The sequence below is a fragment of the Phocoena sinus genome, chromosome 13 (genome assembly GCF_008692025.1).
Source record: "Phocoena sinus isolate mPhoSin1 chromosome 13, mPhoSin1.pri, whole genome shotgun sequence".
NCBI classification, from domain to species: Eukaryota; Metazoa; Chordata; class Mammalia; order Artiodactyla; family Phocoenidae; genus Phocoena; species Phocoena sinus.
In genome coordinates this window covers 35,794,518-35,813,678 of record NC_045775.1, presented here as the reverse complement: position 1 = coordinate 35,813,678, position 19,161 = coordinate 35,794,518, and the positions used below count along the sequence as shown (strand labels likewise).

At 37.5% G+C, this 19,161-nt stretch overlaps 1 protein-coding gene across 2 annotated transcripts in view; it reads right to left on the bottom strand.

Annotated features, from left to right (window-relative positions):
* DYNC2LI1 (dynein cytoplasmic 2 light intermediate chain 1) overlaps nucleotides 1-19,161 on the bottom strand; it is a 47,225-nt gene that overhangs the window by 21,708 nt on the left and 6,356 nt on the right. For both annotated transcript variants that reach the window (XM_032653534.1, XM_032653532.1), the window contains 2 exons: nucleotides 1,878-1,912; nucleotides 462-531 (listed from right to left, as the gene is read on the bottom strand). In XM_032653534.1, coding sequence (XP_032509425.1) covers nucleotides 462-531; nucleotides 1,878-1,912 — 105 coding nt within the window. The remainder of the gene's footprint in view (nucleotides 1-461; nucleotides 532-1,877; nucleotides 1,913-19,161) is intronic.

The window sequence follows — 19,161 nt, the reverse complement described above, 5'->3', positions numbered from 1 at the left end:
AACAGGATTATAGCCAATTAGGGCCTGTGGTCTCAAACAGCATTACCAACTTCAAGATGTATTTGTAAAAATGCTAATAATCTGGACTTTGACCAGTATTTTTTCATAAATATTCCACAGGTCAAATTCATATTTTTAGCAGATTTTTTGGAGACAGAAGATAACTCACAATGTTATTCTCATTCGAAAGAAGAAAATATGCCAAAAAACTGTACAATAAAGTTACAAAGGAATCTGATTCAAGCATTTTAAGACATAACAAATGAGAAGGCCAAAATATTTTCCCACAGTTAGGTTGGCTTCATATGTGCTGAGTTGCATTTGAGTTAAAAAGTACATAGCTATGAAGTGTACAGCTGGATATGTGCAACGATTGTAGGTAAGATGGAAAATATAAAACAACGTCAGTATCCTCACTTCTCCATGTATGTGTAGTGCAGCATCACCAAAAAGACACTCACTATCTTATGTCCTTTTGCTCTCCTTCCATATGTATATTCCAAGGCTAAGGTTGGTTTTGGTGGCTCATCCCTGCACAATAAAAGACAGGTAGTATTACCATCATGGGTGGAATTATTTTCTTATGCTATCATCTTACCTGATTTATTTTTGCTTCCTCTCAAAAACTTTGATTAGTAGAGAAGTTACACCTTGTATAACACATTGAGATAAAAATGATTAAGAATTTATACAAAAATTAAATAAGCCATAAAAATACCATCTTTAGTAGCAACTGCAGAGAATAATGGCACGTGCATGTAGTGGCAGTGCCTAGCAACACTGTTGGGGGAGTAGAGAAGGAGCTGGCAGTGTTGGTGGCCATGTTAGGGCAAAAGCTCTCTGCATCCAGGCCACATGGGAAGCACTGACAGCAGGTTTGTGCTCAGCCTTGATGTGGGGAGCTGGAAACCTAATGACTATCAATTTAACGGCAACATCAATGAAAGATTTTTATACAGTTCTCAATCTGAAATCATGGTTCAAACGTAGGCATCATTTAGCTAATGAGAGCTACAAACAAACAAGACTTTCCTTATCAACTTCCTGCAACACCTACCAATCATAATCCTAAATCTTAATCTGGTGGCATGCTTCTATGGTATAGAAGATTAGGAAGTATATAAAACAAATGGTAACATGCACAGTTTAAAGACCAATAATGTGCTTCAAAAGTAAACCCATGAGAGGGCTTCCCTGGTGGTGCAGTGGTTAAGAATCTGTCTGCCAATGCAAGGGACATGGGTTCAAGCCCTGGTCTGGGAAGATCCCACATACTGCGGAGCAACTAAGCCCGTGCGCCACAACTACTGAGCCTGCGCTCTAGAGCCCGAGAGCCACACAACTACTGAAGCCCACATGCCTAGAGGCCGTGCTCCACAACAAGAGAAGCCACTGCAATGAGAAGCCCACACACCGCAAAGAAGAGCAGCCCTTGCTCGCAACTAGAGAAAGCCCACGCGCAGCAACAAAGACCCAATGCAGCCAAAAATAAAAATAAATTAAAAAAAAAAAGTAAACCCATGAGCAATTCGAAGATTGTAATTAATGTTCAAACAGTCATGAACTAGATAGAACTAAAAAGTTTAAATATCAGAGTAGCAGAGCCAAAATAAGCAAGTACTATGGTAGGCTGAGTAATTATGTTAATTTCTCCCCCCAAATAAGGAAATCCAATATTAATCCTGTACAATTTCTTTTGCTTGTTGTTGGTTTTATCTTTAAGGGAGATTATAAAAGCCATAATAAGGATTCACTAAGAATTAAAATATTTTGTTTCAGCCTCAAAATTATTCTCTTTCCATATGTCTTTTAGATTCTAACTTGCCCTACACAACAAGAAAAAGCAAACGTAGTCTAGAGGTTAACATAACACTTACCTGTCAAGACACCTTAGAATAATAGTAGTCTTTCCCTGGAAATTCAAAAAGAAAGAAATACTGTGTTAATGTCATCCACATGTAAAATTTTATTATTGTTCATAATTGTGGCTCAAAATAGCTTTTAATCACTTGAATGATAAATTACCTGGAAACTAGAAACTTTCAGAATTATTCCTAAGTTTGATGAGTAGAAAAAGTTAACTGTCAACTTTCCATCAGAGTGCAACTACACTGCTATTATTATAATTATAAGGTCCCGCAGATGACAAATACTAGCAAATCAAACCTCATTTTAGTGGTCAACTTGGCAGCTGTCTTAAATTTTCTCTCTACTCATCAATGCTAATTACTGGTTAAGCTGATGATCAGTGTCTTCTAACATGTTTTAATTCCAATTTGTTGAAGTGGAAATAAAAAAAGATAACATACAAATAAAGGACATGTTGAAAATATGTTCCAAGTAAGCAATCCAGATACCAGGTTAGAGTACTTTTTTGGGTTTGTTTTATTTCTAGGAGATGTATTTATTCTAAATTTCTTTTTAGGAGTAAGGATATATAGGATGGCATACAGGATATCCCATCTCTGCCACTAATCATGAAACTTAACTTCACATCTTAACCAGGGACTGGCTCAGTGGTTTAAATCATTGTGTTTGTTTTCTTAAAACTATTTTTTTTAAACAAACAATCTCTTACAAGAAAATAGACAAAAGAGAAGCAGAGGGGAAAGCTCTACCGAAGGAAACCTTTAGGATCCAAAAAAAGGAGTTTGGAAAACTGTGGACTCTACCAAACACACAGATTATTTTATTATACATGTGTTTTTTTAAGCCAAGAAAGCTATAATATTTACCAAAAAAAAAAGATAATCATAAATAAATGACTCCAGATTATATCTGGGCTATGATCAAATTAAATGACTTTTTTTGGTAATGAGATATATAAATAATTGGAATAGTACTAAAAATATATATTATTGAAGGATATTTATTGGTAGGTGTAGAGTGAAAAACTAGAAACAATCTAAATGTCCCAAATAGGAATTGATTGGCTATATTAATAACGGCAATCCGTATAATGGAATAACATGCAGCTAACAGGAATGATGATGTAGGAATATACATACTGACATGGTAAGACATGCATAATAGATTATGCATGACCCTGTTTTCAGTTAAAAAGCTTCTTTTCCTACTTCTTTGAGATGCACATACATACATAATATGCATAGATAGAAAAAAATACAAAAATGAATCCAGAGAGACATCACATGTTAACAGTGAATGTTTCCAGGTGATAACTTTGTAGGTGATTAATTTTTTTAAGAAAATAAAGATCTTCTAATTATCCCTTACCGAATGTGTACATGTAGAATATTTTTAAAGTTTTAAATAAATGAGGACTATAATACCTAAAAATTAATGTATTCTATGTACAAGAAAGTATACAGAATTACCGTATTTTAGAATTGGAAGGAATATTAGATAATATCTAGCCAATTTTCTCAAGTTCTCATGATCCCATAGTGTTGATTTAAATTATTTTTATTATAATTTCATTTAAATGTATAAGACTACTTGGTAGAATTCCAAATAAACTCAACTCTGGGCATTGAAGTCAACTTTTAGATTACCATTAAAATAATGATCCAAATTTTAAAAATTCACTAGTAAACTGTTGCTCTCTGAAAATGCATCCATAGACCCCCGGGTTTCCTAGTCCAAGAAGCACTGACACAGTACAAGTTCATTTAGAGACTATCAAAATGAATCCCATCTTCCCTTCTATTACTTCAATCACAGCAGTAGAGTAAACAATTACTCTACTTCTCTTCTCTGGCAAGAATCTTAGAGGCTTGTATCAGTCTACCCTCATGGGTGCCATCTCTTCTGGCTTACAGTCTCCCTCTCCCTCTCAGCTACTGTCATTAGTCTTGTTAACTTCACACCCACATGGGCATGGGCAACCCACCTAAGACCCTGACCTCTTAGTCCCCTTTGCCTCCTCAAGAGACTTTTTCCTTCACTCTACTTCTGCTACATGTCACTTTCAAGGTTCTATTTTGAACCATTTCACTACTGGAAATTGTACCACTTCCAAAATCACACAAACAACACATTCTCTAACCACTTTTTTAGGAATCCCCACAGGAATAACTCTTTAGCTTTAGTGAGAGGCCTCCAAAGTCCATCCATCCTTCTGGGACACAGCTGGAAACAGAGGGGTGCTCAGGCTACCTGGGCACTGACGCTGCCCGGTAAAGATGTAGCTTCACTGATGCAGAAGTTAGTTCCTGAAAGCCTCATGTCTGTTAACATGTAGAAGCACGAAGCACAGAAATAAAGTAGTATTATATACACTATATATATATATATATATAAAATATCATAAAATAGACAGTCCCCAACTTAGGACAGTTCCACTTATGATTTTTTGACTTTATGATGATGTGAAATTGATATAGACTCAGTAGAAACTACACTTTGAATTTTAAATTTTGACCTTCTCCCGGGCTAATGATAAGCACTAATATACTCTCTCATGATGGTGGGCTGCAGCTCCCAGTCAGCCCCTCGATCACGAGGGTAAACAACCAATACACTTACAACCATTCTGTATGCACACAACCATTCTGTTTTTCACTTTCAATACAGTATTCAATAAGTTAATGAGATATTCAACACCTTATGATAAAATAGGCTTTGTGTTAGATAACTTTGCTCAACTATAAGCTAATATAAGTGTTTTGAGCACATTTAAGGTAGGTTAGGCTAAGCTATGATGTAGGTTAGGTTAGATGTATTAAATGCATTTTCGACTGACGGCATTTTCAACTTATGATAGGCTTACTGGGATGTAACCCCATTGTAAGTCGAGGAAGGTCTGTAATATAAACCCCAAATAAGATGAATTTCAGCATCTGCAAGCCTCAACCTTTTTTAAACAGTGTCACCAGCAGTTCTACGTCTCTGGCAGAAACTCTGTGGGCCAAGCAAAGCTGCATGAAGATAGGATGCATCTGTTCCTGCTCTGTACGGCCACTTCCAAAACCTTTTTTATCCTTGGCTAAACAAGGGAAGCTTACAGTCAGTGGGGAGGGGTCTCTTGCTACTAAAGTGTTCCAAAGGATATGCTGTCCTTTTCACAACAATAAACAGCCCTTTGACAAACATCATTGGCACAATTCAATTATTCCTTAAATGAGATTCCTAAAAGTGAACTAACTGAATATAGAATATGAATATTATTTAAGATACTGACTTATTGACTTAGATGCTGACTTAGATATTTAAATGGATCCTGGCTTTTATACTCAACTGAGGTAGAAGACCTTAATATTTTCAAATTATGAAATTAAAAAGTTAAAATATTTAAAATTATATTTACTATTATAATTTTTCCTAGATCAATATAAGTACTTTTTAACTCACACTAAATATGGTATTAGCTAAGTATAAAATTAGTTCATTAACTTCAAGCTCAATGGTTCCATGACCATGAATTTGCACAAAATGTCTAAATATTGTATTCAAAATGTAATTATTCTAATATTAGGTGATAAAAAATAATTCATTTCATATGTAAAATTCTTTCATCTGGGTATTTTTCAATTATGTCTTAGTGAGAATGTTAATACTGTCATCAACATTATTTCTTAATTAACTGCCCCCTTATGGTACACAACACTTAAATGATTATTCTATGTGAAATTAGCTCTCTGTTGATCTAAAGGGTATTCTATGCCTGTGCACCTATCAACCCATGGATTTTGGCTGACTTCTGCTAATCTGTGTGGAGATAAATGACATTACTAGGGTCAGAAATGACAAACAGATTGTTGTATCTCAACTACCAGCACTTTCCTAGAATGCTGTGGATCAGATGTCATCTTCAGGCTCAGCAGAAAAAGGCACCACGATTGATAAGATGTGTGTGGAAGATGTGTGCCTAGTGTTTGCTATCCTTTAAGGGACCCTGGAAAGCACCTTCTGACAACCAGATCTTAGACTATGGGAAACTGGAAAAGTAAAAATGTAGAGGTCTAGACAGCTTCCTTCCCACTTTTCTACCACCTAGAGATTCAGGTTTAGGGTGAGAAAGTAAGGTCTGGGAAGTGAAAGACTAGTCAATGACAAAGTTTTCTGGGCCACACTCTAGGAATACTAGAATGATTAAGCCTTAAAAAAATTTTTTTCTGCAAGCTTTATTTTTTTCCTTTTCCATTATGGTTTATTACAGGATATTGAATATAGTTCCTCAGCTATACAGTAAAACCTTGTTGTTTATCCATTCTGTATTTAATAGTTTACATAGAATGATTATCCCTTGAAAAGAGAGGAAACATACGTCAAGTGGATCAGAAGACCATGCCTAGAAACTTGACAATCAAATGAGAGCAGAGAAAACAAGAAAGAAAGGTCTGGATAAATTGAGATGTCATTAGGTATGATATTAAGAAAAATTTTTAAAGAGAATAATGGAAGAGGGTCCATGTAATTCATACGACAAAACTGCTGAGACAATGCCTTAGAATAACATATTAAAGCCACAGATGCAAAACTACAAGTAATAAGTTCAGTATTATCACAGGAAAACAAAATGACCTCATATATATTACCAAAACCTGTGGCATGAGTGAGTGCAATATCAATGTGAATAATAAAAAGAGACAGAAGAGGAGGAAAAATGCAGCACATTTTGTGTATCTGTATGGAAACTTACAAACATGCAGGTGGTGGCAGCATAAACAAATACATTTGCATGAAAATAAATAAACAGGGACTTCCTTGGTGGCACAGTGGTTGAGAGTCTGCCTGCCAATACAGGGGGCCCAAGTTTAAGCCCTGGTCCGTGAGGATCCCACATGCCACAGAGCAACTAAGCCCGCGAGCCACAACTACTGAGCCCGCGAGCCACAACTACTGAGCCTGCGTGCCACAACTACTGAAGCCCGCGCACCTAGAGCCTGTGGTCTGCAACAAGCCACCGCAATGAGAAGCCCACGCACCACAACAAAGAGTAGCCCCCACTTGCCACAACTAGAGAAAGCCTGCGTGCAGCAACGAAGACCCAACACGGCCAAAAATAAATTTTTTTAAAAAAGGCTTAAAAAAAGAAAATAAATAAACAGGGACTTCCCTGGTGGCACAGTGGTTGAGAGTCTGCCTGCCAATGCAGGGGACACGGGTTTGAGCCCAGGTCAGGGTGAATCCCACATGCCATGGAGCAACTAAGCCCGTGCACCACAACTACTGAGCCTGTGCTCTAGAGCCTGCAAGCCACAACTACTGAAGCCCACGTGCCACAACTACTGAAGCCCGTGCGCCTAGAGCCCGTGCTCTGCAACAAGGGAGTCCGCTGAGATGAGAGGTCCGCACACTGTGGCAGGGAGTAGCCCCCGCTTGCTGCAGCTGGATGAAGCCTACGCACAGCAATGAAGACCCAACACAGCCAAAAAATAAATAAATAAAAAAGAAATGAACGCATATAATCTCATGGATGTATACTAGAGACTGTAGCCTGACCATATGAAATGAATAATACATAGGATATCTCATGACACACATCACAAGAGGAATACAGGCAAAGTATAATAGTGTAGGGGATAACATCTATTCAAGACAGTGTCTAAGTCAGTTTGAATTGAGTTTTCTGTCACTCCCAAAGGAAATAATCCAGACTCACATAGAAACTAGGGTCAAAGAGAGGTTAAGTGACTCGTTCCAACCTAGAATTCTATACCTAGATAAACTTTCAATCCAGAGTGAGGGTAAAATAAAGACATTTTAGATATGCAAGGTCTCAAAAATTTTACTACCCATGTATACTTTCCCAGGAAACTACAAAAGAATGTGCTCCACAAAGATAAGTGAGTAAATCAAGAAAACGGAAGACACAGGATCCAGGAAACTGAAGCTCCAACACAAGAAAGATGCAAAGGGAGTCCCCAAGATGTTGGGGAGGGACAATAGCTATGCAGCTGCCCCCAGGAATAACCAGTACAGACTGCACAGAAGGTTCAAAGATGGGAGGACTCTGGCTGGAGAGGGGTACTTTCAGATAATTTGATACAATTGACCACATGAAGATTTGCATTGACCATCTGTTGGGGATTGTGGAAAAAATTAGCAATAGGTACATGGGGAGCCAGCTTCAAGGATGGTTCCCCAACTGGAAAACAAATTAAATTTCAAGTTCCACCAGTGGAATGCTGCACCAGGACACTGAGATATACTGATAGTTCCCTCTTCCCCTGAGACCTCACCCTGGAATGACTTTTTATCTTCTTTTGGTCCAACAGTGAGAGGCAGAGACAAGATGGCAGAGGACAAGGACCTGAGCTCACCTCCTCCCATGAAAACATCAAAATCACAACTAACTGCTGAACAACCATCAACAAAAAAAGACTCAAACCTACTAAAAAAGATATTCTACATACAAAGACAAAGAAGAAGATGGTAGGAGGGGCACTTTCACAATATAATCAAATCCCACACCCGCTGGGTGGCTGACCCACAGACTGGAAAATAATTATATCTCAGAGGTTCTCCCACAGGAATGAGAGTTCTGAGCCCCATGTCAGGCTCCCCAGCCTGGGGGTGTCTGGCTTCAGGAGGTTCAGGAGGAGGAGCCCCAAGCGCATTTGGCTTTGAAGGCCAGTGGGGCTTGAGTGCAGGAGCTCCACAGGACTGGGGGAAACAGAGGCTCCACTCTTGGAGGGCGCACACAAGGTTTCACGTACACTGGGATCCAGGGCAAAGCAGTGACTCCATAGGAGCCTGGGCCAGACCTACTGGAACGTCCTGGAGGATTTCCTGGGGAGGCAGAGGTCAGCTGTGGCTCACTGTGGGGGCAACAACACTAGTGGCAGAGGCCCCAGTGAATATTCATTGGCGTGAGCTCTCCTGGAGGTCACCACTTTGGCACTGAGACCTGGCCCCACCCAACAGCCTGCAGGCTCCAGTGCTGGGACACCTTAGGCCAAACAACCAACAGGGTGGGAACCCAGCACCACCCATCAGCAGACAGGCTACCTAAAGTCATCCTGATCTCACAGCCATCTCTAAACACACCCTTTAACATGGCCCTACCCACCAGAGGGACAAGACCCAGCTCCATCCACCAGTGGGCAGGTACCAGTCCTTCCCACCAGGAAGCCTGCATAATAAGCCCCTGGACCAACCTCACCCACTTGGGGGCAGACACCAGAAGTGAGAGGAGCTACAATCCTGCAGCCTGAGGAACAGAGGCCATAAACACAGAAAGTTAGACAAAATGAGACAGTAGAGAAATATGTTCCAGATGAATGAACAAGATAAAACTCCAGAAGAACAACAAGTGAATTGGAGATAGGCAATCTTCCTGAAAAAGAATTCAGAGTAACCATAGTAAAGATGATCCGAGATCTTGGAAAAAGAATGGAGGCACAGACCAAGAAGATACATGAAATGTTTAACAAAGAGCTAGAAGATTTAAAGAACAGACATGAACAATACAATAACTGGAATGAAAAATACACTATAAGGAATCAATAGCAGAATAAATGAGGCAGAAGAATGAATAAGTGAGCTGGAAGACAGATGGGTGGAAATCACTGCTGCAGAACAGAAAAAAGAAAAAAAGTATGAAAAGAAAAGAGGACAGTCTAAGAGACCTCTGGGACAACATTAAATGCACCAACATTCACATTATAGGGGTCCTAGAAAAGAGAAGAGAGAAAGGGCCTGAAAAGATATTTGAAGAGATAACAGCACAAAACTTCCCTAACATGGGAAAGGAAATAGCCACCCAAGTCCAGGAAGCACAGAGAGTCCCATACAGGATAAACCCAAGGAGGAACATGCCAAGACACATATTAATCAAACTGACAAAAATTAAAGACAAAGAAAAATTATTGAAAGCAGCAAGGGGAAAACGACAAATAACATACAAGGGAACTCCCATAAGGTTAACAGCTTATTTCTCAGCAGACACTCTACAAGCCAGAAGGGAGTGGCACGATATACTTAAAGTGATGAAAGGGAATAACCTACACCCAAGATTACTCTACCCAGCAAGCATCTCATTCATTCGATGGAGAAATCAGAAGCTTTACAGACAGGCAAAAGCTAAGAGAATTCAGCACCACCAAACCAGCTCTACAACAAATGCTAAAGGAACTTCTCTAAGTGGGAAACACAAGAGAAGAAAAGGACCTACAAAAACAAACCCAAAACAATTAAGGAAATGGTCATAGGAACATACATATCGATAATTACCTTAAACGTGAATGGATTAAATGCTTCAACCAAAAGACACAGGCTTGCTGAATGGATAAAACAAGACCCATCTATATGCTGTCTACAAGAGACCCACTTCAGACCTAGGGACACATACAGACTGAAAGTGAGGGCATGGAAAAAGATATTCCATGCAAATGGAAATCAAAAGAAAGCTGGAGTAGCAATACTCATATCAGATAAAATAGACTTTAAAATAAAGAATGTTACAAAAGACAAGAAAGGATACTACATAATGATCAAGGGATCAATCCAAAAAAGAAGATATAACCATTATAAATATATATGCACCAAACATAGGAGCACCTCAATACATAAGGCAACTGCTAACAGCTGTAAAACAGGAAAATGACAGTAACACAATAATAGTGGGGAACTTTAAAACCTCACTTACACCAATGGACAGATCATCCAAAATGAAAATAAATAAGGAAACAGAAGCTTTAAATGACACAATAGACCAAATAGATTTAATTGATATTTATAGGACATTCCATCCAAAACCAGCAGATTACACTTTCTTCTCAAGTGCGCATGGAACATTCTCCAGGATAGAGCACATCCTGGGTCACAAATCAAGCCACAGTAAATTTAAGACAATAGAAATCATATCAATCATCTTTTCTGACCACAATGCTATGAGATTAGAAATCAATTATAGGGGAAAAAAACGTAAAAAACACAAACACATGGAGGCTAAACAATATGTTACTAAATAACCAAGAGATCACTGAAGAAATCAAAGAGGAAATCAAAAAATACCTAGAGACAAATGACAATGAAAACATGACAATCCAAAACCTATGGGATGCAGCAAAAGCAGTTCTAAAAGGGAAGTTTACAGCCATACAAGCCTACCTCAAGAAACAAGAAAAATCTCAAATAAACAATCTAATGTTACACCTAAAGGAACTAGAGAAAGAAGAAAAAACAAAACCCAAAGTTAGCAGAAGGAAAGAAATCATCAAGATCAGAGCAGAAATAAATGAAATAGAAACAAAGAAAACAATAACAAAGGTCAATAAAACTAAAAGCTGGTTCTTTGAGAAGACAAAGAAAATGTATAAACCATTAGCCAGACTCACCAAGAAAAAGAGGGAGAAGACTCAAATCAATAAAATTAAAAATGAAAAAGGAGAAGTTACAACAGACACCACAGAAATACAAAGCATCCTAAGAGACTACTACAAGCAACTCTATGCTAATAAAATGGACAACCTGGAAGAAATGGACAAATTCTTAGAAAAGTATAACCTTCAAAGACTGAACGAGGAAGAAATAGAAAATATGAACAGACCAATCACAAGTAATGAAATTGAAACTGTGATTAAAATGCTTCCAACAAGGGCTTCCCTGGTGGTGCAGTGGTTAAGAATCCACCTGCCAATGCAGGGGACCAGGTTCAAGCCCTGGTCTGGGAAGTTCCCACATGCCACGGAGCAACGAAGCCCAGGCGCCACAACTACTGAGCCTGCACTCTAGAGCCCGCGAGCCACAACTACTGAAGCTCGTGTGACTAGAGCCCGTGCTCTGTAACAAGAGAATCCACCGCAATGAGAAGCCCGCACATGGCAATGAAGAGTAGCCCCCACTCGCCGTAACTAGAGGAAGCACACACACAGCAAGGAAGACCCAACGCAGCCAAAAATAAATAAATTAAATTAATTAATTAAAAAAAGCATATTAAAAAGCTATGGAAAAAAAATCTTCCAACAAACAAAAGTGCAGGACCAGATGGTTTCACAGGTGAATTCTATCAAACATTTAGAGAAGAGCTAACACCCATCCTTCTCAAACTCTTCCAAAAAATTGCAGAGGAAGGAAAACCCCCAAACTCATTCTATGAGGCCACCATCACCCTGATACCAAAACCAGACAAAGCTACTACAAAAAAAGAAAATTATAGACCAATATAACTGATGAATATAGATGTAAAAATCCTCAACAAAATACTAGCAAACAGAATCTAACACCACATTAAAAGGATCATACACCATGATCAAGTGGGATTTATCCCAGGGATGCAAGGATTCTTCAATATACACAAATCAATGTGATATACCATATTAACAAACTGAATAAAAACCATATGATTATCTCAATAGATGCAGAAAAAGCTTTTGACAAAATTCCACACCCATTTATGATAAAAACTCTCCAGCAAGTGGGCATAGAGGGAACCTACCTCAACAGAATAAAGGCCATATATGACAAACCCACAGCAAACTTCATTCTCAATGGTGAAAAACTGAAAGCATTTCCTCTAAGATCAGGAACAAGACAAGGATGTCCACTCTCACCACTATTATTCAACATAGTTATGGAAGTCCTAGCCACAGCAATCAGAGAACAAAAAGAAATAAAATGAATCCAAACTGGAAAAGAAGAAGTAAAACTGTCACTGTTTGCAGATGACATGATACTATACATAGAGAATCCTAAAGATGCTACCAGAAAACTACTGGACTAATCAATGAATCTGGTAAAGTTGCAGGATACAAAATTAATGCACAGAAATCTCTTGCATCTCTTGCAAATTCCTATACATTAACGATGAAAAATCTAAAAGAGAAATTAAGGAAACACTCCCATTTACCATTGCAACAAAAAGAATAAAATACCTAGGAATAAACCTACCTAGGGAGACAAAAGACCTGTATGCAGAAAACTATAAGACACTGATGAAAGAAATTAAAGATGATACCAACAGATGGAGAGATATACCATGTTCTTGGATTGGAAGAATCAATATTGTGAAAGATGACTATACTACCCAAAGCAATCTACAGATTCAATGCAATCCCTATCAAATTACCAATGGCATTTTTTTCAGAACTAGAACAAAAAATCTCAAAATTTGTATGGAGACACAAAGGACCCCGAATAGCCAAAGCGGTCTTGAGGGGAAAAAACAGAGCTGGAGGAATCAGACTCCCTGACTTCAGACTATACTACAAAGCTACAGTAATCAAGACAGTATGGTACTGACACAAAAACAGAATCATAGATCAGTGGAACAGGATAGAAAGTCCAGAGATAAACCCATGCACCTATGGTCAACTAATCTATGACAAAGGAGGCAAGGATATACAATGGAGTAAAGACAGTCTCTTCAATAAGTGGTGCTGGGAAAACTGGACAGCTACATGTAAAAGAATGAAATTAGAACACTCCCTAAAACCATACACAAAAATAAACTCAACATGGATTAGAGACCTAAATGTAAGACCAGGCACTATAAAACTCTTAGAGGAAAGCATAGGAAGAACACTCTTCGACATAAATCACAGCAAGATCTTTTTTGATCTACCTCCTAGAGTAATGGAAATAAAACCAAAAATAAACAAATGGGACCTAATGAAACTTAAAAGCTTTTGCACAGCAAAGGAAACCATAAACAAGATGAAAAGACAACCCTCAGAATGGGAGAAAATATTTGCAAATGAATCAATGGACAAAGGATTAATCTCCAAAACATAAACAGCTCATGCAGTTCAATATTAAAAAAACAAACAACCCAATCCAAAAATGGGCAGAAGACCTAAATAGACATTTCTCCAAAGAAGACATACAGATGGCCAAGAGGCACAAGAAAAGCTGCTCAACATCACTAATTGTTAGAGAAATGCAAATCAAAACTAAATTGAGTTATCACCTCACATCAGTTAGAATGGGTATCATCAGAAAATCTACAAAGAACAAATGCTGGAGAGGGTGTGTTGAAAAGGGAACCCTCCTGCACTGTTGGTAGGAATGTAAATTGATACAGCCACTATGGAGAACAGTATGGAGGTTCCTTAAAAAACTAAAAATAGAATTACCATATGATCCAGCAATCCCACTACTGGGCATATAACCAGAGAAAACCATAATTCAAAAAGACACATGCACCCCAATGTTCACTGCAGCACTATTTACAATAGCCAGGTCATGAAAGCAACCTAAATGCCCATCGACAGATGAATGGATAGAGAAGATGTGGTACATATATACAATGGAATATTACTCAGCCATAAAAAAGAACGGAATTGGGTCATTTGTAGAGACGTGGATGCATCTAGATACTGTCATACAGAGTGAAGCAAGTCAGAAAGAGAAAAACAAATATTGTATATTAACACATATATGTGGAACCTAGAAAATGGTACAGATGAACCGGTTTGCAGAGCAGAAATGGAGACACAGAAGTAGAGAACAAATGTATGGACACGAAGGGGGGAAAGCGGCGGGGGGGTGGGGGTGTGATGAATTGGGCAATTGGGATTGACATGTATACACTGTTGTGTATAAAACTGATGACTAATAATGACCTGCTGTGTAAAAAATTAATAAAATGAAAACAAAGAAACAAACAAAACCCAAAATCTATGGGACGCAGCAAAAGCAGTTCTAAGAGGGAAGTTTATAGCAATACAATCTTACCTCAGGAACAAGAAAACTCTCAAACAACTTAACCTTATACCTAAAGCAACTAAAGAAAGAAGAACAAACAAAACCCAAAGTCAGTAGAAGGAAAGAAATCATAAAGGTCAGAGCAGAAATAAATGAAATAGAGATGAAAACAATAAAAAAATCAATAAAACTAAAAGCTGGTTCTTTGAAAAGATAAACAAATTGATAAACCTTTAGCCAGACTTATCAAGAAAAAAAGGGAGAGGGCTCAAATCAAGAAAATAAGAAATGAAAAAGGAGAAGTTACAACTGACACCACAAAGGATCATAAGAGACTACCACAAGCAACTATATGCCAATAAAATGGACAACCTAGAAGAAATGGACAAATTCTTAGAAAGGTACAATCTTCTAAGACTGAACCAGGAAGAAATAGAAAACAGGAACAGACCAATCACAAGTACTGAAATTGAAACTGTGATTTAAAAAACTACCAACAAACAGAAGTCCAGGACCAGATGGCTTCACAGGCAAATTCTAACAAACATTTACAGGAGAGTTAACAACTATCCTTCTGAAACTCTTCCAAAAATTGCAGAGGAAGGAAAACTCCTAAACTCATTCTACAAGCCCACCGTCACCCTGATACCAAAACCAGACCACACAAAAAAGAAAATTACAGGCCAGTATCACTGATGAACATAGATGCAAAAATCTGCAACAAAATACTTGCAAACCAAATCCAACAATACATTAAAAGAATCATACACCATGATCATGAAAGTAGGATTTAACCCAGGGATGCAATGATTTTTCAACACCCACAAATTGGTCAGTGTGATACACCAAATTAACAAATTGAAGAATAAAAACCATATGATCATCTTAATAGATGCAGAAAAAGCTTTTGATAAAAATCATCACCGATTTATGATAAAAACTCTCCAGAGAGTGGGCATAGAGGGAACCTACCTCAACATAATAAAGGTCATACATGACAAACCCGTAGCTAACATCGTACTCAACTGTGAAAAGCTGAAAGCATTTCCTCTAAGATCAGGAACTAGACAAGGATGTCCACTCTCACCACTTTTATTCAACATAGTTCTGGAAGTCCTAGCCATGACAATCAGAGAAGAAAAAGAAATAAAAGGAATCCAAACTGGAAAAGAAGAAGTAAAACTGTCACTGTTTGCAGATGACATGATACTACATGTAGAAAATCCTAAAGATGCTACCAGAAAACTACTAGAGCTCATCAATGAATTCAGTGAAGTTGCAGAATACAAAATTAATACACAGAAATCTGTTGCATTTCTATACACTAACAATGAAATATCAGAAAGAGAAATTAAAGAAACAATCCCATTTACCATCACATCAAGAAGTATAAAATACTTAGGAATAAACCTACCTAAAAGACCTGTACTCTGAAAAGTGTAAGATGCTGATGAAAGAAACTGAAGATGACACAAACAGATGGAGAGATGATACCATGTTCTTGGACTAGAAGAATCAATACTGTCAAAATGACTTTACTACCCAGGGCAATCTACAGACTCAATATAATCCCTATCAAATTACCAATGGCATTTTTCACAGAACTAGAACAAAAAAAATTAAAATTTGTATGGAAACAAAAAAGACCCGAATAGCCAAAGCAATCCTGAGAAAGAAAAAAAGAGCTGGAGGAATAAGGCTCCTATAGAAATACAGATCAATAGAACAGGATAGAAAGTCCAGAAACAAACCCACGCACCTATGGTCAATTAATCTACAACAAAGGAGGCAAGAACATACAATGAAGAAAAGACAGTCTCTTCAGTAAGTGGTGCTGGGAAAACTGGACAGCTATACATAAAAGAAGGAAATTAGAACATTCTCTAACACCACACCAAAAATAAACTAACAATGGATTAAAGACCTAAATGTAAGGCCAGATACTATAAAACTCTTAGAGGGAAACATAGGCAAAACACTTCTAGATCCACCTCCCAGAGTAATGAAAATAACAAATGGGAACTAAATAAACTTAAAAGCTTTTGCACAGCAAAGTAAACTTTAAAGAAAATACAAAGGCAACTCTCAGAATGGGAGAAAATATTTGCAAATGATGTGACTGACAAGGAATGAATCTCCAAAATATACAAATAGCTCAATATCAAAAAAACCCAAACAAACCCAATCAAAAAATGGGCAGAAGACCTAAATAGATATTTCACCAAAGAAGACATACAGATGGCCAAAAGCACATAAAAAGATGCTCAACATCAGTAATTATTAGAGAAATGCAAACCAAAACTACAATGAGGTATCACCTCACTCTGGTCAGAATGGCCATCATCAAAAAGTCTACAAACAATAAGTGCTGGAGAGGGTGTGGAGAAAAGGGAACCGTCCTACACCTTGGTGGGAATATAAATTGGTACAACCACTATGGAGAACAGTATGGAGGTTCCTTAACAAACTAAAATAGAGCTACCATACAGTCTAGCAATCCCACTCCTGGGCATATATCTGAAGAAAACCATAATTTGGAAAGATACATGCAACCTGATGTTCATGCAGCACTATTTATGATGTTCATGCCAAGACATGGAAGCAACCTAAATGTCCATCAACAGAGGAATGGATAAAGAAGATGTGGGGTGTATATATATATATATATATATATATATATATACACACACACACAATGGACTATTACTCAGCCATAAAAAAAGAATGAAATAATGCCATTTGCAGCAACATGGATGGACCTGGAGATTATTCAACTAAGTGAAGTCAGACAAAGACAAAAATCATATGCTATCATTTATATGTGGAATCTAAAAAAACAATACAAATGAACTTATTTACAAAACAGAAACAGATTCACAGTTTTCAAAAACAAACTTATTGTTACCAAAGGGGAAAGGTGACAGGAGGGATAAATTAGGAGTTTGGGATTAACATAAACACACTACTATATTTAAAATAGACAATCAACAAGGACCTACTGTATAGCACAGGTACCTCTACTCAATATTCTGTAATAACCTATGTGGGAAAAGAATCTGAAAAAGAATGGATGTATGTATATGTACAACTGAATCACTTCGCTGTACACCTGAAACTGACACAACATTGTAAATCAACTATACTCCAATATAAAATAAAAATTTTTAAAAAGGGATAGTCCCAAATGAGCCCCACCTCCTGGTATTCACACCCATCTGTAGTCCCTCACACACTGCACTGCTCTTTTTGACCAACAGCATATGGCAGAAGTGATGGCATGTCGCTTCCAAAATTAGGTTATAAAAGACTGTAGCCTCTGTCTCAGGTAACCTCTCACTTTCGATCTCTCACTCTGGAGGAAGCAAGCTGCCATGCTGTATGCAGCCTTGTTGAGAGGTCCACATGGCAAAGAACTAAAGCCTCTGGCCAAGAGCCAGCAAGAAACTGATGCCTCTTGCCAGCAAACATGTTGAGGAGCCTGGAAACTGATTCTCCAGTTCAGTCGAGGCGAGAAATAACTTTAGTCCCAGATGACATCTTGACTACAACTTTATGAAAATTCTTAAGCAGAACCACCCAACTAAGGTGCTCTCAGAGTCCAGACCCTCAGAAACTGGGTGAGGTAATGACTATCATTTTAAAAGCTGTTAAGTTTTGAGGTAATTTATTATGTAGCAATAGATAACTAATGCATGTAAAAACTAAGGTACATATAAAAACTAGGCAAATAAAAAACAAAGAAGTTTTAAACTTCAGGAAAAAGTTACTTGAGAAGGGAAATATAATCACAGTTCTGCACTTGGCACACCAGCAAAAATGATTTAGACACTTATAATAAAATAAACTAACACTGAATATTGATTCAGCCCAACACGATAATAGCAATGATATTACTAGAAGTGGGAGTTTGAGAGAGATGGGGAAGTAAACACTTTTCTACTATTATCAGAAATTCAACAGATAGTGTATAATATTGAAAGTCTGGAAACAGCCCATAAGCACATTATTCAGAAATACAGAAGTAAATTACAGAAGAAACGTAAAAGATATGAAAATGGTGGCTTTGGGGAGAGATTCTGAATGATGTGGAGAGATTTGTTATTTTACTTTATGTACCTTTGGTAATCTTTTTTTTTTTTAAGGTAGGTGTATTTTATTTTCATCTTATACATGAGGAAACAGACACAGAGAGATTAAGCAACTTGATCAACATACACAAAGATGTTCATCATAGCATAAATTATAATTGTTGAATAAAACACAGAGGAGGGAGTCCAAATATCCAAAAGTAGGCAAACTGTGTTAAATCAATTATGGTACATCATTTGATGGAGGTATTTTAATAATAGTCTATATCAGGTTAAGAAGTTTCTTTTCTATTCCTAGTTTGCTAAAAGTAAGTTAGTTGCCCCAGGTGTTGAATTTTATTGCATGCTTTTCTAATCTACTGAGATGACCAAATGATTTTTTTGATTATGACAAATTAATGCAGTATTAAAATATCAAGGAAAGAAGAAAATCATGTCTTTTTTCCAGATTCTTTTCCATTATAGGTTATTATAAGATATTGAGTATAGTTCCCTGTGCTATACAATAGGTCCTTGGTTA